The 24,528-nt window shown below is 47.7% G+C and overlaps 3 protein-coding genes and 1 non-coding gene across 15 annotated transcripts in view; 1 reads left to right on the forward strand and 3 right to left on the reverse strand.

The window, feature by feature from the left end:
- Positions 1-4,340: 4,340 nt before the first annotated feature.
- On the reverse strand, positions 4,341-13,056 carry Ranbp1 (RAN binding protein 1). The gene is made up of 6 exons (NM_011239.2): positions 12,910-13,056; positions 11,651-11,787; positions 9,563-9,720; positions 6,107-6,235; positions 5,256-5,321; positions 4,341-4,555 (listed from the first exon to the last, which is right to left on the reverse strand). Exons 1-6 carry the CDS (start codon positions 12,922-12,924, stop codon positions 4,449-4,451), a joined length of 612 nt encoding a protein of 203 aa, NP_035369.2. The 5' UTR covers positions 12,925-13,056; the 3' UTR covers positions 4,341-4,448.
- Gm25777 lies at positions 5,079-5,204 on the reverse strand. The gene has a single exon (XR_003952028.1). It is a non-coding gene; the product is annotated as a small nucleolar RNA SNORA77 (small nucleolar RNA).
- A 152-nt stretch (positions 13,057-13,208) lies between the features above and the next one.
- Positions 13,209-19,134, forward strand: Trmt2a (TRM2 tRNA methyltransferase 2A). Of its 7 annotated transcripts, none has more exons than NM_001081000.2 (12): positions 13,245-13,660; positions 13,848-14,395; positions 14,816-14,924; positions 15,182-15,363; positions 15,518-15,632; positions 15,721-15,836; positions 15,911-16,022; positions 16,488-16,610; positions 16,764-16,839; positions 17,081-17,197; positions 17,286-17,382; positions 17,462-19,134. In NM_001081000.2, exons 1-12 carry the CDS (start codon positions 13,640-13,642, stop codon positions 17,685-17,687), a joined length of 1,842 nt encoding a protein of 613 aa, NP_001074469.1. In that variant the 5' UTR covers positions 13,245-13,639; the 3' UTR covers positions 17,688-19,134. The 7 variants fall into 7 exon arrangements, with proteins under 7 accessions (XP_006521868.1, NP_001074469.1, NP_001344075.1 ...); NM_001357146.1 differs by having other exon boundaries at positions 13,245-13,618; NM_001080999.2 differs by having other exon boundaries at positions 13,245-13,613.
- The window catches only part of Dgcr8 (DGCR8, microprocessor complex subunit), a 35,304-nt gene continuing 29,085 nt past the window's right edge, over positions 18,310-24,528 (reverse strand). For 5 of the 6 annotated variants that reach the window (XM_006522795.3, XM_030249352.1, XM_030249354.1 and 2 more), the window contains 5 exons: positions 24,241-24,341; positions 23,911-24,017; positions 22,556-22,683; positions 21,034-21,147; positions 18,310-19,967 (listed from right to left, as the gene is read on the reverse strand). In XM_006522795.3, coding sequence (XP_006522858.1) covers positions 19,884-19,967; positions 21,034-21,147; positions 22,556-22,683; positions 23,911-24,017; positions 24,241-24,341 — 534 coding nt within the window. In that variant the 3' untranslated portion in view covers positions 18,310-19,883. The remainder of the gene's footprint in view (positions 19,968-21,033; positions 21,148-22,555; positions 22,684-23,910; positions 24,018-24,240; positions 24,342-24,528) is intronic. The other variant, NM_033324.2, reaches the window with a different exon arrangement.

Raw genomic sequence — 24,528 nt, forward strand, 5'->3', positions numbered from 1 at the left:
AAAGCTGGTGTCCTAGGGAAAGTGACTGAACCCTGCTCTGGCCTTGACTAGAAAGGCTGCGCATGCTCACCACCCACCCGCGAGCAAGCCCACCTGCCCGCGCCAGGACGCAGCTGTTTAAGGTGGACCGGCCCTCCAAGGATGCTGCAGGCATCTGCATTGGCTTCCCCTAGCAGATCAGTTTTAATGTTTTGAGTAAGAACATGGTCAAACCCCACTGCTTGCCTTAGCCACTCCACAAGGCAGCAACATTTACTTTGGAAGCTTATTCAGGGCCTGAACAGGGTGCTGGCTGACGATTCCCCCAGAGCCGCCCCCAGTCCGGAGGCTCTTCTCCATCGTCCACCCCTCCCCAGACCAAGATAGTGGGAGCCTTCTTCCCTTGGTTGTTGCTATCTCCTTCTGTAGAGCCATAACCCAGAGTCCTTCAGCCACCTCCTCCCTACAACACTGCTTGTAGGCCTGGGACTCCTTGGCTCGCCCACAGCTCAGGGTCGAGTGCCTTAATGTAGAAACAGCTTTTCAACAGCATAAACAGTGATAGATTTTCTCTCAGATTTCTGTCCTGTTGGTCATTCCATGCCAGAAGACGTAGCTCAGGGTCTTCCAGCGTTGGTAAGATAGCAGTGATGTGACCTCACAGTGGAGAGCAGAGTGGATACAAACTCCTTTCCGCTCTCAGGTAAGTAAGTATCCAGCTGGCCCTCTGCATTAGGCACACAGTTCAGTTAAATTCGCCCGACTTTAATCTTGTCCTACAGCCCCTAACATAGAACGCTCAGAACCTCTAGGGCCTCTAGGGCCCACAGGAGGCTCCACGACTCACAGCTCCCCCACTGCAGAGTTCCTTTGGGATTAAGTCTACTCTCATGTTATATGTAGGGTACCAAGGCAGCCACACTACTGCCACAGTCTTGTAGGAAAATAGCAAACACTGGTCGTGGAGAGTCCAAAACAGTTTTAGGTGGGGCAGATGTAGCTGCTGAGGCCAGAGCCCAGAGTGATATGGTACCTTTCTTCCTGAATAGGGCTGGCAAGGCAGCAGGGAGCCACTGGAACACACAGCCTAGGAGAGCCGCAGAGGGCCTGAAACAGGAATGTAGAGTGGCAGCCAGCACAGCAGAGGGACTGAGATGGAGGTATAAAGCAGCACTCCCCACAACGGTGCTGACTTTCCATGCTTTCAGCTACCCACAACCCAGTTATTAAATAGAAGTCCATAAATAATTCAGATTTGTGTACGATTAGCCGGGTGTGGTGACTCATGTAATACCAGCTCTTGGAAGAGTGAGACATGGAGACTACCAGCCTTGGCTACACAGTGAAACTCATCTCAAAAACTAAAAAGCTGGGTGTGGTGGTACATATCTTTAATCCCAGCACTGGAGAGGCAGAGATAAGTGGATCTTAAGTTTGAGGCCAGCCTGGTCTACATAGTGAGTTCTAGGCTAGCCAAGCTATGTAACAAGAAACTAAAATGGTCAGGATGCAGCAGTTTGGTAGAATGCTGGCCTATTAAGGCACGGCACCACAGGGCTTAGAAGGATCTTAAATTCAAGGTTATCCTCAGCTACACAGCCAGTTCAGGGCCACCAGCCTGGGCTATGAGGCTATCTCACACTAACCATTTAATAACTATACTATGCTGCTCTCATCAGCCTTGGGTGTGAACTCCTCAGCTTCCCTATTTCCTCATTTGACACGCTGTAGCTTTCTTGTCTCAGTATCCCCAAAGTGCAGCAGTAGTGATGCCAGAGGCCCTGTGAAGCGAACTTAGGAACCTGTGCTGAGGTTGCTAAGCCCTATAGTAAGGTACAATATCCCTGATTCTATTGCAGTGTATCTGGCTTCATTACTCTGAACCTTCCACTATGTCAACTTCCAAACTTGCCACAGGTGTGTATGCACAGTAACACACAGGGCTTGGCACCCCCTTAAGTTTACAGCATCTACTGGGAGTCTTGGAATGCCCCCATGGATAAGATATATCTGTTTCTTTTATCTTTTCTTCTTCTTCTTCTTCTTTTTTTTTTTTTTTTGGTTTTTCGAGACAGGGTTTCTCTGTATAGCCCTGGCTGTCCTGGAACTCACTTTGTAGAACAGGCTGGCCTCAAACTCAGAAATCCACCTGCCTCTGCCTCCCGAGTGCTGGGATTAAAGGCGTGCACCACCACGCTCACTACATCTGTTTCTTACAGTCTTAAAACCTGTTAAGACTCCACCCTACTTGGCTCAGTCTCTGCGTCAGGATATAATACCAGGCTAGTTACCTGTTGATGTCCTTCCTCCAAACTATTGTCAATGGGGCACTCAAGACTTGAAGCAATGCATGTCTTCCTTGGCTACACCATCTATAGTATGAACCACTTCCTTGAATGTACATCAGAATACAACCTGAGCACAGGACAGCAGTGTCCCTTAGCCAGTTTGTATTTGCAGAATAGAAGGAAACCTTCTGGGTCTGAGTCCAGGATTTATGCCATGAGAGCCATCACAGCCATCCTCCTCTATTGCAGATACATGGGGAGAAATGCCAAACACTGGTCATAGGAAGAGACGTCCTACTTATAAAGTCCTCTCCCTAAGGGCATTTACCCCACTCAAAGGTTCATTTGCCTGTTACTACAAGGTAAAGGGTACTTGAACCTGAATCCTCAGTCCAGGGCCCGTGGACAGTTCTTCCAAGGCCACCTGTAGCCAATGTCTCAATTCTACTACATCAGGCCCCACTACATACACATATCTCTTCCTGGGATGGAGAAAACCAAGAAACAGCCTTTAGTTGGCTTTAGAGAGCAGCTTGGGGAATGAAAAGGTGCTTTTGCAGGAATGGGCAACGAGGGAGGTGTGAGTATGATAAAGTACATGTCTATATGGTAATGTCACCATGAAAGCTGACTTTGAATGCTAGCTTAAATTTCTTTAAAGCTTTAAACTGGACTGTAGTGGCACACACCTTTAATCCCATTGGGCAGATGTTCTGAGTTTGAGGCCTGCCTGGTCTACAGAGGGAGTTCAAGTACAGACAGAGCTACACAGAGAAACCCTGTCTCAAAATAAAAAAAAAAAAAAAACAAACAAAAAACAAAAATAAAAAAAGAGAAGAAAGGAGAAAGATGGAGGGAGGAGAGAAAAGGGGAGGGGAAAGGAGAAAGGCAGGCAGGCAGGCATTTGTAAGCACACCCTGCAAAGGACAAGGTCAGACTTAACAGGGTCAGTTTAATAAGGCGAGCATCAACAGATAAATATCCAGACTCTGGTAGGTGTTACTGGCAGTCTGCTACAAAGCAAGAGCAGGTCCTGTTAATGCACTCAGACCCCACCATGGGTCTTGCCCTGTGAGGTGGGGCTGCTGAAGCTCCTGAGCCCACAATGAGTCAGTCAGGTCAGGGCTTTCTTTTGCCTGTCTGTAAGTATGTGCATTATCATTTGATTTGCCTAGAAAGAGAGTGTCTAATTCTCTGGGGCTTCAGGCAATTGTGAGCTTAAAACTGAACTCATCCTCTACAAAAGCAGTAAGCGTTCATAACTGATGAGCCATTTCTCTAGCCCCACATAAGGCAGGTTTTATTCAAGTAGTCCCTAATCCTAATGGTGCTGAGTTTAGAATTCAAGGTCCAAACTCCTAGAGTGCTATTTGAAGATGTATTGGGGCACCTAATGGCTTCCAATAGGAGAGTGTAGGGCTAGACTCAGTTACACTATGGCACAGTACCATGGTGGCCTTTCCCTCCACTGAGCTTGGAGCTGCTCTATTAACCAGAGCCAATCAAAACCAGTTTTTCCTATAGCCAGATGTTTAGCTACCTACCACCTCCCTTCACCAAGATGAAAGCACATAATAGTCTCCCTTCACCTCTCTTTCTCTCTCACACACACACAGACCCTATACAAAAGCACAAAGCAATAGTTCTAGCAGCAAGGAAGCAGCCCACCTTGGCCCTGAATGCCAGTTGCAGCCACACACACTGTGGCCTCCAGCACCAGCCGGTACCGTAGTATCTGGTCCCTAAGAGCCACAGAAGGACACACCATTTTGACAAACTGGTTTTCTCCTAGGAGAAAATCAGGCTGGTAGACAGGTGGCCAAGGAGGGCTCCAGGCATAGACACCTTCCCCACCCCTCACATAGCCTTGTCAGCTGGTCCAGGTTTTCAAAGGCATTTTTTATTCACTATTTTTGATGACTATAAATAAGTGTTTCCACTATGGAAAAGAAAGTTAGCACAGTACATTTTCATGACTGGGGAATGGATTTCTGAAGTCATGTTCAATGGTGTCAAAACTTGGAGGAAAAAAAAGTTAAAAAAAAAACAAAACAAAAAAACAACCTGAAAATTGGAATTCAGTTCTTTATAAAGTCCCTTGTAAAAACAAAACAGAAAAACAAACCTTAAAGGGTAGGGCAAATTTTTAAAAAGAAAAGGAAAGGAAAAAGACAGAGTGATTCATTGTTTCTCCTCAGACTTCTCTTCAGCCTCCTCTCTGGCCTCCCTCACTGAAAGGGCTTCCAGCTTCTCGGCCACCTTTTCGGCATTATCATTTTTGCCTGGTCCTGCAAAAACAGGCAATTGCAGTAAGACAACAGAGAAGTCCGGCTGTGAGACTACACTGCTCTTGGCACTTACCTAGTGCAGAGGCCCGACCTGTTCCCCAAGCATCACCCACCACTCTCCCCAGATGGGTCCAGCAAGCTGCTGGTGATGTGTGGTCACTTACTAACCCAGGCCCCATCTGTCCCAGAAGAACAGAAAACAATTTGTTGAGAAAATGAGAAATCTATCTTTTTGTTTGTTTGTTTGTTTCATTTTTCGAGACAGGGTTTCTCTGTGCAGCCCTGGCTGTCCTGGAACTCACTCTGTAGACCAGGCTGGCCTCAAACTCAGAAATCCACCTGCCTCTGCCTCCCGAGTGCTGGGATTAAAGGTGTGCGCCACCACACCTGGCACGAGGACTATATCTTAAAAGCCCTTTCACTGCTGTTGAGTTCCAAAGAGCTGTAACTCAGCTCAGTACCTGAAACTGACCACAAATGCTAAGAGGCCGATGTGAGGCCAAAGCCTACAAGGAAGGCATCAGGCTGTGTCCCCAGGCAGCTGCACTGCCTCTGATAGGCAGAGGAAGCCACAGCATTCTGGACTGTTTCTTTGGCAGATGGAAAAAGCACCAGACTGGAGCTGCAGCCAGGTGCAGAGTGAATCTGCAAAGAAGCCCCACAACCCACCCACCCTCATCACTCCCGGGCACCACATCACCTTTCTTTTCTCTCTCTTCAATTTCTTTCCTGCATTCTTCAAACTTTGTTTTGAACTTTTGTGCATCTGTAAAAAGAGAAGGGACTAATGTCTGAAAGTTCTCAAAGTAGACTGGCAATATCCTAAAATTCTGAAGCGTCAGTCAATTCATGGTCCTCAGTGGCATTTTTTTCTAGATGGGATCCTGCTTCATATCCCTGGCTGTCCTGGAACTCAAGATGTCCATCTTCCTCTGCTTCCTAAGCGCTGGGATTAACCATGCACAACCCCAGTGACAATTTCTGACTATTTAATGACTGCAGTTGAGTCCCTCCTGAGGCCATCAACTCTGCTCAGCTATCTGTCTATCACAATCAGACAATCAAGGGTCAAAGCTCTTCTTACTATAGGCTCTACTCATGTTGGAAGGGCTACCAGATACACATTATATTCCAAGTCCAAGGGCAAGGCTCACTTTCACAAGAGTACCAGCCACTAGGGCATTTGCCATGGTACCTGCTGACTCTCCATGATCCCCAGGGCACAGCTTTGTGGCAATTCAGACTAGAAAGATTCCCCCATGGAAGAGAGATTAGCCAGGGCTTGCAGATCTCTGCAGTCTTTGCTGGTACAGGTGCCTAAGCGTCCGTAGGGGACACCAGTGTCCCAGTCTTGAGGAACCAGAAACCAAGCAGAAGCAGCAGCAGGAGGAAACTCTAGGGTGTGTCTCTGGTTCCACACACCTGATGGGAGTCAACTGGATGCAACAACTGTTTATACAGACCCCTAGAATTTCAGAGGCTCTGCATGCTTTGGGCTAACATCAGCTGCCCAGCAGGCGACCCACAGTTGGGCGGGCAAGTTCTGCTTACTCTCAGCATTTAGGAAGCGGATGGCGAGCAGCTCAGGCTTGGGGCACTCGTCAGCAAAGTCGGCGTGGGTATTCCAGACCCAGGCTCGGTCACTGCCAGCATTCGGCTTCAGCTCCATCATTGGTGTAACTAGGGTAGAGAAGCCTGTGAGGACAATGGCCAAACCACCCAGCCCGCACCAACCTGCTCACCAAGAGAAGGAACCCACTTCAGCCAACATGGAGTCTAAAATCTGAGATCCAGGCTGTTGTACCTGACTACCCTGAGCCAAGCAACCATGATACTGAAGTACTCTACTATGCCCACTTGCAAATTATCCCAGCTGGGCTTGACTGTTTATATCCCCTCAAGTTCAGAAGGGGTCAGAGACCCCACCTGAGTATCCTATCACTGGTTGTGTGCAATTCTGCCCTAATTGCATGTGCTCTCCTCCAGGAGGGGCTAAAGAATTAGGTTGGGAAAGACTAAGGGAGTGGGAGGGGCTTTACCTATTGAGGAGCCATCATCCCTGCTAAGTCAAAGCTTTCCAAGTACAGCCTGATGGGGTAAGGAGCACCAATACCCCTATGAATAACCCCTCACCTTTGTTCTTTAAGAAAGTCCAATAAACTCATTAGTTCCCAGAATACAGTTTGGTGGCATCACACCTTGACTTGTCATTAGAATCTTAAAAGAAATGTAGCTACTCCACTCCCGGAGAGGAATTTTAAAATGCAGGCCTACACAACTCTACACCTGACGCAAACCACATCTGCTTAAAACCAGAACAATCTTTATGTGGAGCAAGCTCAAGACCCTGAAGCACAGGCTGTCTGCTGACGTTTTAAGGGTAGCTACTCCAGCTCAAACTTTCCTAGGGTGACCAACAGATGGCTACAAACACATGCCCACACCAGCACGAACCTGGCTGACTGAAAGCTGGGAACAGAGGCTGAAAGCAGGGCAATCACCACATTACTATTTAGCCTGCTATAGTCCAGGAAGAACACAAGCAATGGGTACCAGAATCCTATGACAAACACGAGTGTGTCATGGAAAATAAGTCATGACTCAAGACATATTTATTCTGAATTCCTCAGGTCCTATACAGAACCAAGGGAGAGCTAAGCACTGACAGATAGCTGTCCTCCACTGATAGTCTGATCCTCTAGAATGTCACTTACTGGTATATATGCCCAGCCACTGGTCCCTGTACCCTTGGCAGTATTTCTAGGATTTCAGAGAGGCCCTCTGACCACACATGACAGCTAAAGTTGGAACTCAAGAGATCTGAGCTACACCAGCCTAACAGTGGTCTTAGGAACCGTACACTATCCACAGTCTTACTTTCCCCATACCTCACTTGATGCCTGTGGTTTGAATGAGAATGTCCTTCAGAGGCTCAGAATGGCTTGCTTGGCTCTAGGTAGAACCTTTTGAAAGGATTAGGAGCAGCCTAGTTGGAGTAGGTGTGGCTTTGTTGAAAGAAGAGTGTCACTCGGGTGGGCTCTGCATTTCAAAAGCTGATGCCACAGGCCCAGGGTCTCTTTCCAACTGCTGCCTATAGATCAGGATGTAAAGCTCCAGGACCGTGCCTATCTGCTTCCTTCCATGATGATAATGGACTAACCCTCTAAAACTGTAAGCCAGACACCAATTAAATGCCTTTTATGAGTATCTGTGGTCATGGTGTCTCATCACAGCCACAGAACAGTGACTAATCAATGGCCAACTTTGACCCACAACCTATGGGGTGCATGAGACGAGGAGAGACAGGAGGACTGCAGGGTCTGCTTGCTAGCCAGGCTTTGGGAGCACTTGATTCCTTCCCCCCACCCCAGAGACTGCTCCAAATTGGGACTGAGAGGAGACTGAGGCAACTGTGTGACAGGGAGGGCAAAGATCGCTCTCATGCCCCTGCCTCAGCAAACCACCTACTAAGTCCTATACCCTGATCTTACCTATCATCTGCCTATGTAACCAGGACAAAAGATCCTGATGGGCTAGAAAGTGTAGCCTGTAGAAAGGCAGTCTGTAGACTGTCTCAGTAAAGGCACTCTACAGGCCTCATCATTGCCATCCCTATAACCACAAGGTGAGAGGAGAACCGGCTCCTACAAGCCCCCCCACCTGGCTGCTATGGCCATGGCGCATGCACACACAAAGGAAAGAAAAAATGTGTTCAGCAGATAAAAATCACTAGCTATGGGGCTGGAGAGATGGCTCAGTGGTTAAGAGCATTGACTGCTCTTCCAGAGGTCCTGAGTTCAAATCCCAGCAACCACATGGTGGCTCACAACCATCCATAATGAGATTAGATGCCCTCTTCTGGTGTGTCTGAAGACAGCTACGGCGTACTCACTAAATAAATCAATCAATCAATCAATCTTAAAAACCTTCGGGGCTGTTTTCCAAACATGACGCTGTGCCTTCCTCTGCTGCCCATCTGAACCAGACTATCTCTGGAGAAATGAGAGTTTGAACAGATACCTGCCCTGGACAGATACCTCACTAGCTATGTAAGCTCAGCAATCTAGTATGATTCTAGAATTCAGGTGAAAGTGTTAAGAACAGATTCCACAAAATTGTTCTTTGGTCTATACATGGACCCCATCCCCACCAAAAGAAAGAAAAAAAATTTTTTTTCAAGTTTAGAAAATGTAGATTTTTGCATTAGAGAATCTACCAGGATCAAGAGTAGAGGATGGTTTTGTGCACTGTGCCCAGAGATCTGATTACAGTCTGGTGTTAGTATTGTCATGATTACTGAAGCATCTCCCATCTCAATGATGTATAAAAATTATTCTCCCTTACTTCTGATTGGTTATAAAGAGTTGATCAGCCTATAGCTGAGGAAGAGAGTTAAAGTGGGACTTCTGATCTCAGTAAGGGTGTCCTGGGTGGAGACAGTGGATGAGGAATTGCCAAAAGAACACAATGGAGCAGGAGTAGCCAGGGTGAGACTTGATGGCAGGTAACAGGGCATGTGACTGAGTTGTTAGAACAGATGTCAACACTGCCCAGCTATAGTGCATTATTTCAAGGCCTTTAAAGGAGGGTGTAAATCCATGTACTTTTACACAGCTCAAGATGGATCTAAACAAATAGGGAGGGGTGGCTCTTTGAGACCTCTTTCTAGGTACATAAGACCACACCTGGCCAAGAGCCCTCCTCATTTACCTTCTTGTCAGCCTGATTCCTTCCTATATCATCCCAGAAAACAGCTTAGAAGGAGAACATAACAGAAAGTAAAAAGAAGGCAGCTTTGGCACGGGATAGCTCCAACTTGCCCAGATAACATAAGTCTAGCCTGGAGGTCTATATCTACCCTGGACCTATCTTGCCCACAGCCTAAATTCACTGTCATAGTTCAGAGACTTGTTACAAAAAGACAATAAGTGTCATAAATATATGCCCCCCCCCCCCAGTAACCAACTCCTAAAACTTGCAGGGTCTAAAGACTGAAAGGCCACCTACTATAGTGGTTGGCGCATATCTTCAAGGTTTTGTCCCTCCTCATAAGAAGGCGGATGGTCCCTTTCTCCTTGTGCTTCAGAAGCTTGACATCTCCAGTGCCTCGCTCCTTCCATTCTGGGAGGTCATTCTCTGAAGCAAACCGGAACAGCTTTGCACGCCTGTAAGAGAAGCCAGTATGGAAACATCTAACAGAGAGGGAACTCACACCTGGACTAATTGCCACAAAGTGTTCTTCATCTAACAGAGAGGGAACTCACACCTGGACCAATTGCCACAAAGTGTTCTTTGGACACTGAACATAAGGGAACTGTTGAACACTGTGTCTTCCCCAAAAACCTTCTTCAATGGGCTTTGGGCACCAAGAATTACTAGGCAAAATAAAACCCAGGGGAGCACAATAGGCCAACAAATACCAGGTTGCAGAAAGATATTCATAGCAAAGGATTTTCCCCCAGAGACACATCTAAGGATACACATGACCCTCAGTAGGTAAAGAAGCCACAGGTCTGTCTGGACAACCTACTCACACTAAATGAATGCCCTGTAACTACATAAAGCCTTAGGAATATTATCTTCCAGAGGCCCAGCAACAGCTTCCTGTCAGAAGGAACCTATAGCCTCCAGGTTTCAGGTACACAGTACCTGCAATGAGTCCAGTACACCTGGCTCTCCTGCCAAGCCAGCACCCTTCTCCTCTGTAGCCCGCATTTGCTGTTACAAAGCCTCTGCTCTCCTCCAAATTCAGTCTTGTCCAGGGAGATTGCATCTTCACTTAACTCCTTAAGAGAAAGCTCAAAGGCCCTTATATAAAGGCACAATATGCTGTCTCTAGCACAATACCGAGGACACTGGGGTACTTTCAGCATCAAGTGGACAAAATCAAGTACCACGTAACTCAGGGAGATGCTACCCTCACCCACTGTTGTGGATCAGAGCTCTGGACCACCATCTTCTAGGTAGTACAAGGGTGTACTTATGGCTCTCCATGGGCAGCCTCCTTCCCTCCCTCCCTTCAGAGCAGAGAACCTCTAACAAACATCTTAGGCATAACTGAAAATTTGACATTAGCAAATTCTCTTGATTTTACATGAGAATGAGGTCCATACCACTGCTAGCACTACACTCTCAGATCTCATACTTTCTAACCTGAAAAACCATGAGCTGGAAGCTGAAGAATTGGCTCTGCAGTTAAGAGCACTGGCTGTTCTTCCAGAGGTCCAAATGGATACTCACAACTTGTTACTTTAGTCCCAAGGGATTCACTACCTTCTTCTGGCTTCCTTTAGTACATTGTGTAGATAGACATCAATGTAGGTAAAATGCCCATACACACATAACAATTAACAAGGGCTAAACAAACCTCAATCTTTGAGGATACAGTTAAGGCAACAGACAGCAAAGCAAAAACAAAGAAAAGCAAAGACTCTGCTCAACAAAGAAAGGGAGCCCCCACCCAGCAAAAAAAGTCTCACCATGTAGTCCTGGAACTTGGTTATATAGACCAGATTGATCTACAATCCACAGAAATCTACCTGCTTCTGCCTCCCAAGTGCTGAGACTAAAAGTGTGAGCCCCCACAGCCTGCTGGAGACACCCAGATGACACAGAACAGTGATGGGAACAACCTTCACATGACTGGCCACAAGGCAGCAGGATAACCTGGCAACATTTTTGGCTGAGAAATGGTTGAATTTTCATTGTAAGACTAGTCACCATACATCTCCAAGCACTTTCTTAAAACAGCCTTTATCAAGCTGGGTCCAAGCCATGAAATTCACAGAAATCAGTGTGCCCAGCCACCCTAGAATTCTTCTGTGCAGTTCCAGATAGAAATCACAAAGAGGCTATGCCAGAACATATCACTAAGGCTTATACCTGAAAGAGAAACAATACAAGGGACAGAATTCCTAGCTTGGCTGGCTCCTCTAGAAATTGAAGAGGTAAACATAAGTGGTCCAACTATGGTTGCTGGGTACTGCAAAATGTGAAAGAAATAGCCTGCAGAGACCTGCTTCCTGTCCACTCTTTTTTCTCTCTGTCTCAGTCAGCCTATCTAAAGATACTTCCAGGACCCCTTAACAGACTTACATCTTAAAAAGTTCCTCTTCATCTTCCTCCAGCGTTTTAATTTCTTGCTCGGGAAGAGAAACTATTGGCTCGAACTGGGGGTCGTGGTTGGACTCATCTGCATTCTCTGTGGAAGTATCATGGTCCTCGTGACTGTCCTGTGTAGAGAAGGTAGAGTGATGTTGCTGGCTGGTGGACTCGGTCCACAATGGGCATCATCAATCACAAATGGCATCTGGAAAATGCCTCCCCAAATTGGAAATTAAGCCTTTGGTTTTATCTTTCACATCATCTGATTGTATTTACAACCAGCATCACAAAAAAAAAAAAAAAAATCACAGGATATCATGAAACAAGACTGTGTATTTTGACACTCCTACACACTCAAACATCAATGGGTTACACACACCCAAGTCCTTGGCAAAGTAGCTTGGGAGAAACTTCCTCTTCTGTTAAAAAAAAAAATACCCACCATGAAAAAGAACATGATATACTCAAAAGGAAGAGCAGCCGTAACAGTTTTTACTGAGGGTTATCCAAGCACTTGTTAGTTTACAATCCCTCCAGCAATAATACCCAAGCTTGAAATTTTAAGCCGAAAGAAGCTAGGAAAAGTATGACAAATAAGCTCTAAGATTCTGACTCAACTTGGAGAATTACAAGGACATGCATGTTTAAATCTGACAAGATCACGTGCTTTGATAATATAGAGAAATCCCAGACTCACTACCTAACTCAACAGGATAAAGAAACAGAAACCTTTCGTTCGGTTTCTCAGCACTGCGGCTAAGCTGCGGCCGACACACGAGCCACCAACAAAGCCGCCCCCGCCCAGAGTCCGCGCGTCTAATATCTGTACCCTGCGCTGGGACGCGAGCTTTCCCCACCGAAGGCGCAATGTCCTAATGAATGAAGGGGTCTGCGTGCAACTGGAAGGAGGATTGCCGCCCCTAATGGGAAGATCACAAGTGGGCCACGACGGAGGAGATCGGCCACCTCCAGGTCCCCAGGTGAAGCCGGGAGCCCAGTTTGGGCATGGCTGTTCATCCGCAGACCACAAGGTCACGCGCCGCCCTGTAGACCCCGAGATCGGAGTCTTGGCCAGCAGCTCCCACTCGCGGACCCCCAAAGACCTCGAGCACCCCAGGCCCAGGCGCCTCGACAGGCCCCGAACCCGCAAGCCAGCGAGGGTTGGAGGCCGAGGCGCGGGCCGCCCACGTGGCCGCCCATAGCGGCCCTTGCCTCTCCGGCTGCCCTGCCCCACCCGGGCCTCGCTGTACCTTGGCGGCCGCCATGGGGGCGCGGCGACGGTGGCTCGACTAGCTCAGGCGTCGCTGGCTCGGCGGCCTCTGGGCGGCTAGTCGCAGCTCCTTTCCTCCGCGTCTGGCGCCGGCGCTCCCGCCCGTCCGCTCTTCCCTCCGCCCCCCGACCCGAACCCTGACCCCTGACCCCAGCGGCGGGAAACGCGCAGTGATTCAAAACCAGTGTAGCTTTATTGGCTCCGACAGCGGACATTCATTGTCCGGCCCGCCCCGCGCTTCCCGCCAAAACGCCCGCGGCGCATGCCCGGCCGCGCCTCAGCCCGGGGAGCGCGCTCTCCCGGCGACCCACGCGCGCACTTCCGCCTGCAGGCTGAGTGCCTCCGACGCTGGCGTGAGCGGCTGCTGGAAGGATCAGTCGGGACTCGGCGCGCGGCGGTGACGTCATCGGAACCAAGCCCTTAGAGAGAGGAGACGCAGCTAGTGTGCGCTGGCCAGCCGAAGGCAGGCGCAGCGTGTGGCCCTTGGGGACAGTGCATCCGCAAACCTCAGTCCCAGCTCTGAGCACCCGAGTTTTGAGTCCCTGTGTGGAGCTGCGGTCTACCTTCACGGCGGCGTACCTCGTATCTGCGCCCTTGTTGGGTGGGAGGCCGAGCCGGTGGTCCTCGTGAGCACCCTGGTCCGGGCAACAGACGAGCCAGGAGATGAGTGAGCCGGCCGCGGAAGTAAAGCAAAGGGAGACGTGCAGGAGATGTGGACGGGGTGGGCGGAGGTGGGTTGGGGCAGCAGTCATTACTGTCGGATCAAAGATAGGATGGGGGAGAATTGGGTCTCGAGAGTAAAAGAACGGGTTTCTCCAGGGCTTCGTGGAGTGTGCACTAATGGAGATCTGTCAGCGGTTTGGGGGAGCGAGTCATACCAATTAGAGCCTTCAGCCAGGCCCGTCTGTTCCCACGTAGGTTCCGGAGCCCATGGAGGACTGCGGCCAGGATGCCAGTGCTGTACCCAGCTCTGCGGCCCCACTATGTCAAAAAGAGGAAGCAGGGCCTGGGCCAGCTGCAGGGCCTGGAACGCAGCCTGGGCTCTACAGCTACATAAGGGATGACTTGTTCACATCAGAAATCTTTAAACTGGAGCTCCAAAATGTACCTCGCCACGCCAGCTTCAGTGACGTCCGGCGTTTTCTAGGCCGTTTTGGTCTACAGTCCCACAAAATCAAACTCTTTGGACAGCCACCATGTGCCTTTGTAACATTCCGAAGCGCTGCTGAACGAGACAAGGCCTTGCGAGTGCTGCACGGTGCTCTCTGGAAAGGCTGTCCGCTCAGCGTACGCCTGGCCCGACCCAAGGCTGACCCCATGGCTAGGAAGAGGCGGCAAGAAGGTGATAGTGAGCCATCAGTAACACAAATTGCCGATGTGGTGACCCCTCTGTGGACAGTGCCCTACACTGAGCAGCTGGAGCAGAAGCGACTGGAATGTGAGCGGGTGCTACAGAAACTGGCCAAGTGAGTGTGGTGCTGACATCCCAAGCAGAGCTGGGTTTTGCTCTTGGCCTGGTCCATTAGCCATGTAAGCAATTCAAGATACACACAGAGTTTATGTCAATGGTTCTGTACCATTGGTGGGAACCAGTGGGTCACCAGACTTTCAGAGGGGTTGCCTAAGACCATCAGAAAACACATTTACATCATGATTCACAACATTAGCAGATTACAACTACAAAATTAAAAAATGTTATGGTCGGGGATCACAACATGATTACAGGATCACAGGCACCATTAGGAAGGTTGAGAACCACCAGTCTGAAGTGGTCAACGAAAGAACTCATAAGGCCCACAACAGAGGGATAGTGAGGTCGCAAATGAATTGCCCAGTATGGATGGGGAACAGTGTTAAATCCAACCATGATGTATTTCATCCTGCAGAGAAATTGGGAACACTAATCGTGCCCTGCTACCCTGGCTGCTTTTACAGAGACAACAGCACAATAAAGCTTGTTGCCCCCTGGAGGGGGTCAAGCCATCACCCCAGCAGGTCAGAGAAATCCCATTCTGTGTGTATGGGGATGGGGGGGCTTGGGAGGCTGGCCCTTGTTCATGTCAATTTTATTATGCATATGCTCTTTGATATTTTTCTTGCTTTTCATTTCTTCCCAATGTTTGATAAGCCAGCAGTAAAATCTTGTTCTGTTACCCCTTGGGCAAATCTGGGTCTTTTGTTCACTATGGTATTTCTTCTTCCAGTGCTGGGTAATCAAGGTTGAGATCTGACTCTTTACTACACTCCTACAGACTGAATATCGTAATAAATGTGAATTCCTGGTCGGAGTTGGGGTAGACGGCAAGGACAACACAGTTGGCTGCCGGCTTGGCAAGTACAAGGGTGGAACATGTGCTGTGGCAGCTCCCTTTGACACTGTGCACATTCCAGAGGCCACTAAGCAGGTGGTGAAGGCCTTCCAGGAATTCATCCGGTGGGGACCTTGCCTGGGGCTGGGCTTCTGGGAAGTCCCTGATCCATCTGGGACAAGGGGGGTGGCCCCTGCACTGGCAGTTGTGGATGTGGGGTAAGGGGACAAGGTACCAGGACAGATGGGCACACACTGAGTATATTTGTGGTTTCTTCAGTTCCACACCATACTCGGCATATGACCCTGAGACATATACAGGCCACTGGAAGCAACTGACTGTTCGTACCAGCAGCCGAGGCCAGGCCATGGCCATTGCCTACTTCCATCCCCAGGTCTCAGGTGGTGGTCCTGTTGGGGGATGTGTCTGGTATAGGTTGGCTTTTGCATAGCCTGATGGGAGTTTTATATCATCTACTACAGAAACTGAGCTCTGAGGAGGTGGCAGGACTAAAGGCCTCCCTGGTGTGCCACTTCATGGAGGGGCCAGGCAAGGCCAGTGGGGTGACCTCCCTCTACTTTGTGGAGGAGGGACAGAGGTGAGGAGCCCAGGTGGAGGCAGGAGGGGCCAGACAGACCAGTGACCCTGACAGATTTGTTTTCTCTTGTATAGAAAGACTCCCAGCCAGGAAGGCCTGCCCCTGGAGCATATGGCTGGCGACCAGTGCATTCAGGAAGACCTGCTAGGGCTGACCTTCCGCATCTCCCCTCATGCATTCTTCCAGGTAGCATACCCCTTGTGAGCATAAACACAGAGGGAGGGAAGCCAGTAACTAGCATCAAAGATTTATAGAACACACTCAGGTACTGGGGGCCCCAGAATAAGGTATATGATAACAAGGGATATTTGCTAGTGATTGGCCTCTTTGCAGTTAGCCAGTGAAATGCACAGCCTTATTGCACTCTGTGGAACCCAGAACAGGATCAATCACTTTCACTGTTGAAAAAACCCTATGGAGATAGAGGGTGGAGAGAGTCCAAGGTCTCTAGCATGAGGCATGCAATCACTCTGAGTTGCCCTGGGAGAAGTTGTGAAGTCAGGGAGCAAAACTCCCCATTGATGGGAGTCTGTTGTAAGGACTTGGTTTTTAAGAGACTGGGTGAGATCACTGGTATATAGAAAGAATGGGAGCAGAGCAATGTGGGACTCTAGCCTACACTGCAGTATTCCATGGGTAACTAATCTCCAGGTAAACACACCTGCAGCTGAGGTGCTCTACACAGTAATCCAGGAATGGGCACAGCTAGATGGGGGCAGTACAGTGCTGGACGTGTGCTGTGGCACTGGCACCATAGGCCTGGCCCTGGCTCCGGTAAGCTTCCCAGCCCTAGGTAAGACCGCCCTACTTTGTTATCATGAACCTGAAGGCTGAAACTACTACCCTGTCACTAACATAACCAGTTATGCTGTGTCTTTCTTTCCCAAGCAACCAGAGTAATGGGGCTTATCTATCTTTCCATTTCAGAAGGTGAAGAGAGTAGTGGGAATTGAACTGTGCCAGGAGGCTGTGGAGGATGCCCGGATGAACGCCCTCACCAATGGTGAGAACCTTTGTATCACACACATCTGGAACAGTAGTAACCTGTTGTGTGCTTTAATTACTGCGCCTACAATGTCTTGAGATATTAAGGATCTTCTGAGGAATGGGGTGCTGAGAGATCTGTAGACTTCTAACAGGCAAAAATAACAGATCAAAAGTTATTTTGGCCTGGGTGCTATGTAAGCCTGCCAGGCCATCCCAATGGCAGGCCCATAGTCATAGAGAACTGTGATTATCCCTAGAGCTGAGCAATGTTGAGTTCCACTGTGGCAGGGCTGAGGATCTGGTGCCAGGTTTGGTGAGCAGACTGTCTTCCCATCAACTTGTAGCTGTTCTAGACCCACCACGGGCTGGCCTACGTGAGTGGCTTCCATTTGGGGGGAGGCAATACCAGAAGTAAAAGAACCTATGTTGGATAGTCACCCACTACCTGCTCTGACTTGCTAGATTCTAAGGTGATTCTGGCCATCCGGAAAGCTGAGAACATCAAGCGACTCCTGTATGTTTCCTGTAACCCCAGGGCAGCCATGGGCAACTTTGTGGAGTAAGTGTGTGGGGCAGAGCATCTGCGGCTGCCTAGAGGAATTTCTGAGGGGCTAATATTGGTACCTCTCTCCCACCAGCCTCTGCAGGGCCCCATCTAACCGAGTAAAAGGCACCCCATTCCATCCAGTCAAGGCTGTGGCAGTGGACCTGTTCCCACAGACTCCGCACTGTGAGATGCTTATCCTGTTTGAGAGGATGCAACAACACCCCAATGGCATAGAAGCCCTGGAGCATCAAGAATTTCAGACCCCAAGAAATCTTCCTGATATCACTCCACAGGAAACAGAGATTTCCCTCTCATAAGGGAAGTATAGGAGCACAGGAAAGCTGGGGAGCGCCTTACAGTTCCCTAGTAAGCAGAGGGTGACTAAGCATTGGTGAGGCGTGAGGCCTGCCTACTACAGTTCAATGAGTGAACACCTGTGTCCTAATGATGGGACAGACAGATTTGAGAATAAACAATTGCTGATTTTACTAACATTTCTGTGGTGAACCAGAGCCTTAACTCATTCCTACTTGCCACCTTGGACAATCCTTTCTGAAAGGCAGGAAGGATTCTTTAAGGGTGTCAGTTTTCCCAGTGCTATTACTGTGTATTTGTTTTAAGACAGCATCTCTATGTAGACCAGACTAATCTGGCTTATGACTCCTGAGTGCTGGCGTTAAAGTATGTAAACTACTATGCCTGCCGAATGCCAGGGCTTGCTTGAATTTAGCCCCAGAGAACCATGTTTTAGGACCAAACACCACCCAGGTATTCCAGGGGAACACTGAGGATAGCTGAACACAAATCTATGCTGAGTTCATATGGAGTTAAGTGTGTCCACTAAGGCACTTAAAAACACAATTGACTATAGACAACCTTGGCCAGTTGAAGATCCACAAATCAGATCCAGCACTCCCATCAGAAGAAAGAAACCAGCCATTCCCTTTTGGACAGTTTTATGTGTTCAGACCATCAGGGTACACCCTACAGCCTTGGCCAACACACAGAAGCACATCAGCACAGGCTCCCCACCCTTGCAGCATGACTGTACATATAAGACCCACCTGTAAGAGACAGGGAGGGCACTGGAGACCAGGAATGTGTGGCAGCACCTGTTGACAGTGCCTGGGTCGGTGAGGCTGCAGAGATACCACCATTACCATATGCTTTTTCAATGTTAAGTATGTTTTAAGGGCAATGGTTAGTCAAAAGACTGAACACAACTGAATGGGAGGCAGAAAAGAATCAAGTGTCCAAGTCTACCAACTTGAATTAAGGGTTCTTTTTGCCAAGATTAACATAAACATTAACTGCTGTCACACACATGATTAAGGAGGAGGAAGATGCTGTTGGGAGGCCCACAGTTGCCATCTTATCTTTCTAACAGCACATGTCACCCATGTATCTTCAGGTACATGGTTAGAGACACTGAGGATGTAGAGTGTAGCCCCTCTGAACAGGTAATAGGGCTCTGAATACCCCTCTACTCAATACCCATTTACAGGGGCTATCCAATGAGCATAGGTAGACAAAAACCTGCAATCAGGCCTGGCTGCACAGAGCAGCTATCCTTGAGATCAAAAAACACCATAACTACTTATCGTGTACAATGTGCCAGGCAGCTCTTGGTCAGTGATGGGCTACATTGAAGGCCAGTTCCCTATTTATGCATATTCATCTGTTGAAATGCATCTTTCATTCTTACTGTAAAAGTTTCTTTCCAAATTTTAAAACATCATAAAAGCTTTAAAAATTGATGAACAGATGGGCTTGGTTGTGCAAAAATCTCTGTAAAAAATTGTTGCTAAGTTTATCGAAGGTGGAAGCTTCAGTATCCAGAAGACGGCTGTTAGGACATTAAGACTTCATAAGAAAAAGGATCAATCGGACTAACACTCAGTATCTTCACTGCAATCTCGGAAGAGTATTTCTGGTGCTAAAATTTTGTTTTATTTTAAGCCAAAATAGCCTGAAATATTCCTTTCTGTTATAACTTTTTCAGAAGAAAATGCAAAACACACAAAGCAGGTAATTCTACAGGACAGGATACCTGCATCTTCTGACCAAGTCTCAGTGGCTCCACCAGAAAGAACCATAGCAAAGGGGCTACCTGGCATCATAGGCCAGCCAAAGCTATAAAACCTGGTCATCTCATCTATCAACGAAGTATTACTTCTTGTCAGTGCATATAGTGTACTAAAATTAATGAAAACCTTCATAAAAACGGTCCGCAGCAGATACATACAAGCAGGATCTACAGCTGTCTATCAGCTTCCACTTGTGCAGTTAACTTATGACTGATCCTTAAGTATATCCAGTCACATTGAGAGCAGCTTGTCCAGAACTGCTTCTTTGCATGTGTACTGTGTAGTCACAGCTGTCCCCATGTGCCAGAGCCAGAGCCCAGACCCTGCCACAGGGAAGGAACTTAGGTTGGAGGCCTGGAGCTGCAGAGTGATGATGTGTGGCTGATGGTCTCTCCTGGGTAGCACTGTTGGCCCATGCTGCCTACCTCATACATCGACTGTGCACAAGGGCTCACCACCAGGCTGGGCAGATGCTACAATTGACATCTTGGGTTTCTTCCGAGTCTCCTCCTAGAAGAACAGAGGTCAATGATGCTAAAGGTGGGCCCAGCAAAGAGGTTCACAGGGTGAAAAGGTGGAAGCCCCTGAATTCCGAGAACACAAATGTTTGTGATACCTGGCTAGGAGGGAAGGTAGAGGGAGCGGGCCAGGTTGGGCCAGGCCAGGAGGGTTTCCTCAGATAGCCAGGGTAGACTCCCATGTGCTGCAGCTTCCCTGGCAATCTAGAGACACCCAGAATGAAAGAATTTGCAACAAACTGGGTTCCACCCCTCTAAGGTGTCATTCTAGCCTTGCTTGCTTGCCCAGAAGCCCAGTGAATTTCCCCACAAATGGAAGTCTGTGTCTTAGGCTTGTTGCTTTGATCCCTACAACTAATCTCCTAAGAAGAGTCAGGCTAGAAAGTCCTGCTTATTCTAGCGGACAAGACCCCACGCCTACCTGAGAGCAGTAGAAAGGCAACAGGCAATAGACACTTGGCCCTTAGAGTTTGTGTTCATACCTGGGCCATGCCACCAGAGCTGGAAATGCTCCCAACTCAGTGGGCCTAAAGGTATGAGTGATTACAAGATATTTCCAGAGACCAGGAAAAAATGTCAATAATACAGCCCATGTGGAATAAGATACCTATGGCAGTTTTAGAAAGTTTCACCAAGACTAAGTTCTACCTAGGCTTATGATTTTTTTTTTTTTTTTTTTTTTTTTGAGTTATCAAATAAGGCTAGACCACAATCCTTTCTTTCAAATACCTGACTCCAAATTGGAACCTTTAGCCACTAGAAGGCTGGCCTGTCTGCTCTCTAACTCAACTAAAGACAAAGTCATTTTAGGAAAGCACCAACTGTGCTAGAACTTAAAAAAAGGCCAACCTTACCTGGAAGAAGTATTAACTGACATCTCTAGAGTTAGGGATCAGAAACAGGCTCCTAGGATCTAACTACAAGGAAGGGCTAATCCAGCAATTCTGATGGTTCAGTAACTATGATATGTGCAGAAATAATACAGGGGTAAATGGGGAGTTTAGGGGGTAGGGAGGCAAGTGGCCTGGGGAAGGGGTGAGGAAGGGGGAGATAATTACCCGCTCTGCAGCCAGCCTCTTCATCTCTTCTTGTAGCTTGCTCAGGATGTGAAGGTTGGGCCTGTTCTTCTTGGCATACTGCTGTAGCTCTATCACACTCTTGTCAGAGGTCTCCTAGGGACCCAAAGCCTGCTCTCAGAACTGCCAAGTAGCAGTATGCTCAAGTAGCAGTATCCACCCAAATCAAGAGTGCAAGGGCTTGGCAAGGCACAAGTCCACACCAGTGGCCTACCTGTGATAAAGCATTTGCAGCTGACATATAAATATAGGGTATAAGCACAGCCCTGTGCTCCCTGGTCTCCCAGACAGTTCCTTCCTTCCTCCATGATCACACCTCTGTGTGTTTACTAGCTGAGTATGAAAGTCAAGTACTCACTATGCCAGGAACCCTCTGACAGTGGCTGAAGCCAACTGAGACATAACACAACCAAAACAGTCTGCCCAGCTGTTCTCTTTGGTTCTCTTCCCTTCTTGGCTTGGAGGCCACAGTAAGGATGCTCACTATGTCTTAGAATGCCAGAACTCCTGTGCCAGACAAGGGCCATTCACTCTCCAGTTGAAGGAAACCTCTGTCCATGGTTGCAGCAACGTTCCCTCTGTCTCAGTCCCAGACTACGTACCTACACGGTACCTACATTTCAACTCATGAAAAATGCTTCTTTTCAGGCTGAAGATGCAACTCAGTCCTTGTTTGGCCTGTACAAAGCCCCATGTATGATCCCCAGCAGTAGGAGGGAGAGGAATCAGAAAAAAGAAGTACTCTTATATTATTTACGTTCTCCATGTGGCTCCTGGACTCCTCCTGCCTTGAGCAAGGACAGGGACAAGTTTGAGTCTTGGAGAATCTGAAGGGGTGCTTCGTTGCTCTAGACTATTAGCTCAGCTCAAGGCAGGGTAGCTCAAGGGTCCAGAGCACAGACTTCAGGGTCTCTACCTGTACTCGTTTAAACAATGAGATCCTGATGATCCAGGTAGTTTCGGCATATATTAGGGGAAAATGTAAAAAAATGCTTGTGATACAGCTGAGTTCCATCACTACCCAACATAATTTCCCATTACTTCCCATACCCATTAGGTTTAGACTTATTTAAATTCTGAGATCTGGGCAAAACCCTCAGAAACAAAACAGATAATACCCATATTCTTTAAGTCACTGAGAACCTTCAACTAAACAAGGATACAGTCTTGAGGACTGCCAAAGGGCTGGTTTGCAAGCCTTCACACAATTCAACATCAGGTAGTGTTCACTGCCTGCATCTACTGTCTGGTTTGTGTCAGGCCTGATAGTCTAGGACTGCTCCCTAATGGTTCATACTTAACTGCCTGGCAGATTCATGAGGAAAATGTGGCTTGGGTACTCCCACCCTTGGCTTGCACAATCACTTCCATAGCACAGCACAGCACAGCAGAGACAGTCATAATTAAAAGTAGTGCTGCCAAGCCTGACCTTGACAGCAAGCCCCAAGCCAAAGCAAAAACAGGGAAGCAGAGCAACTGCCAAAAGATGTGACAGTCTGGTTACCTGCTTGACCATTTTGCTGCTCTCACGACCATACATGCGTAGTAAGGAACCCCAGTTCTTGACATGTGGGTGCAGTAGCTGAAGGATTTTCTGAGATGCTAATTGTTTCCCAACTCGTTTATTCTTACCTATGAGGAGGAAAAACAAAAGTGAGAAGACAGGAGAACCTTTCCTGGGTACCTAGGGAGCCCATGCAGGCCATTCCACAAGAAGGTAGACAGTGCTTTGCTACTGTGCTGGACACCATGACTCAGTCCTGAGTCCTGAGATCTTGACCCAGGTACCAACCATCCTATTGGGCAGCTTTTAGGAGATGCAAGTAAGGACTTGTAAGACAACAAAATTTCCTTCCCTCCACCAGCCCACTCTACCTCACTTTCCTACAACACAAAGAGTACCAGCTACAAGGCCTCCTAAAGTTTACAGCTCCTGAAGGTAAGTCTCTGGGTGGGGCCTCCATATACAGGATACTCTGAGCCAGGAGAGCTCTCCATGCTGAGAGATCACTACTGCTCAGATTCACTCAGCCTTCTCCAGAACTTCTCACCAGCCTACTTCTGTGGGGACTAGAGTTTATATGGTGCAGCAATAGTCATAGGTATAGGAAACATCCAGGTCTGAATGTGAGCATGTAATTTCCCAAGGTCTTCTATGTATTTTACATATATATATATATATATATATATATATATATATATATATATATATATATATATATGCATGTGTGTATGTGTGTGTATGTATATATGCATATATATGCATGTGCACACGCACGCACGCGCACACACACACGCGCACTCACTCACTAATCTTCACTTATAGTAGTTTCAGTATTTTATTTTATAGTTTTGTTTTTTATTTCTTTAGAAACAAGGTCTCACTATGTTGTTCAAGCTAATGTTGAACTCACATCTTCACATAATTCTCCTGCTGGAACTACTTAAATTCTCCACCATGCTTAACTTTATAATGGCTTTTACTAAGCAACTATGTCAGATGCAAAAGCAGAGGAAGGTGGTACCTAGAGACCACCTATAGGAGTGTAGATAGATGGATAGCCATCAGGATGCACACCAGTCAGCTCCTCAGGAAAGCAGTCCCCTTATCCCACCAGAGATAGACTGGTTATAAGTAATAGTAACAATGGAACAGGAGGGAGAATGTAAGGAGGATAACCACCTATCTAGTTTCAGATGAAGGTGTGATGGCCAACACACAAAATTTGTGCTTAGAATGACTGTTAGAACAGTAGTAGCAGACCAAGCCCTCATATCAGAAAATGCTAGCCATATCCTAGCAGTCCTCTGAAAGCATGCCAGTCTATTAGGGAATCAGGGGAGAAGACAGATTCTTACACCACCCGCGCACTGTGTGTTTGCCGCATGCCATAACATATTCACTCTTCTGGTTTTTCCCAGGAACCACTTCAAACTTGATGGATGTGTCACCCATTCCATGGTTTCTTTTAGGAGAAAACAAAGATGACAAGACATTACTGAATGATGCTTATACACAGTAACTTCTGGAGAGGGCTACTATACGAACAAGTCTATTAATAGTTCTCCAAAGAAAACTCAAACCCCTCCCTAGATGTTCAGCAGACTATGGAAGGCTCTCCACACACTAATTTCAGTAACCCAGAGCTTCTGTGACCTGATTCTTAATAGAAGTGCAGCTTACCCTACCTTTTAAGGCACTCATGGAGGATCTGATATGGAGACAACAGCCCAGCCTTGCTTGTCAGCTCATAGACTCGTGAATCCTCAATACTGATGTGGTTAAAATACTAAAACACAAAGCACATGTTTGTGAATCCCAAGCAGGTCCATACCTTTAGAGTCCTGCCACACTGTGTTTCCCTCAATGAACATCTTTCTTTCATGATCTCAATAAAGCATGCCATATTCCAGATATCCCTGATGGAACTATTTGGGAAGGATGAGAAAATGTGGCTGTGAGCTGGGCAGTGGTGG

This window comes from Mus musculus, chromosome 16 (genome assembly GCF_000001635.26).
Source record: "Mus musculus strain C57BL/6J chromosome 16, GRCm38.p6 C57BL/6J".
NCBI lineage: Eukaryota > Metazoa > Chordata > Mammalia > Rodentia > Muridae > Mus > Mus musculus.

What these genes read in the sequence shown, in the direction of transcription:
- Ranbp1 (NM_011239.2), bottom strand. An exon ending in GAAGAGGAACTTTTTAAGAT is followed by an intron (nt 9,721 to 11,650) that starts GTAAGTCTGTTA and finishes CTTCTCTTACAG; the next exon opens with GCGTGCAAAGCTGTTCCGGT. An exon ending in GATATGCGCCAACCACTATA is followed by an intron (nt 6,236 to 9,562) that starts GTAGGTGGCCTT and finishes TCTCTACCCTAG; the next exon opens with TTACACCAATGATGGAGCTG.
- Trmt2a (NM_001081000.2), top strand. Translation starts at nt 13,640, where the DNA reads ATGTGGACGGGGTGGGCGGAG. An exon ending in TCAAGCCATCACCCCAGCAG is followed by an intron (nt 14,925 to 15,181) that starts GTCAGAGAAATC and finishes ACACTCCTACAG; the next exon opens with ACTGAATATCGTAATAAATG. An exon ending in TAGGCCTGGCCCTGGCTCCG is followed by an intron (nt 16,611 to 16,763) that starts GTAAGCTTCCCA and finishes TTTCCATTTCAG; the next exon opens with AAGGTGAAGAGAGTAGTGGG.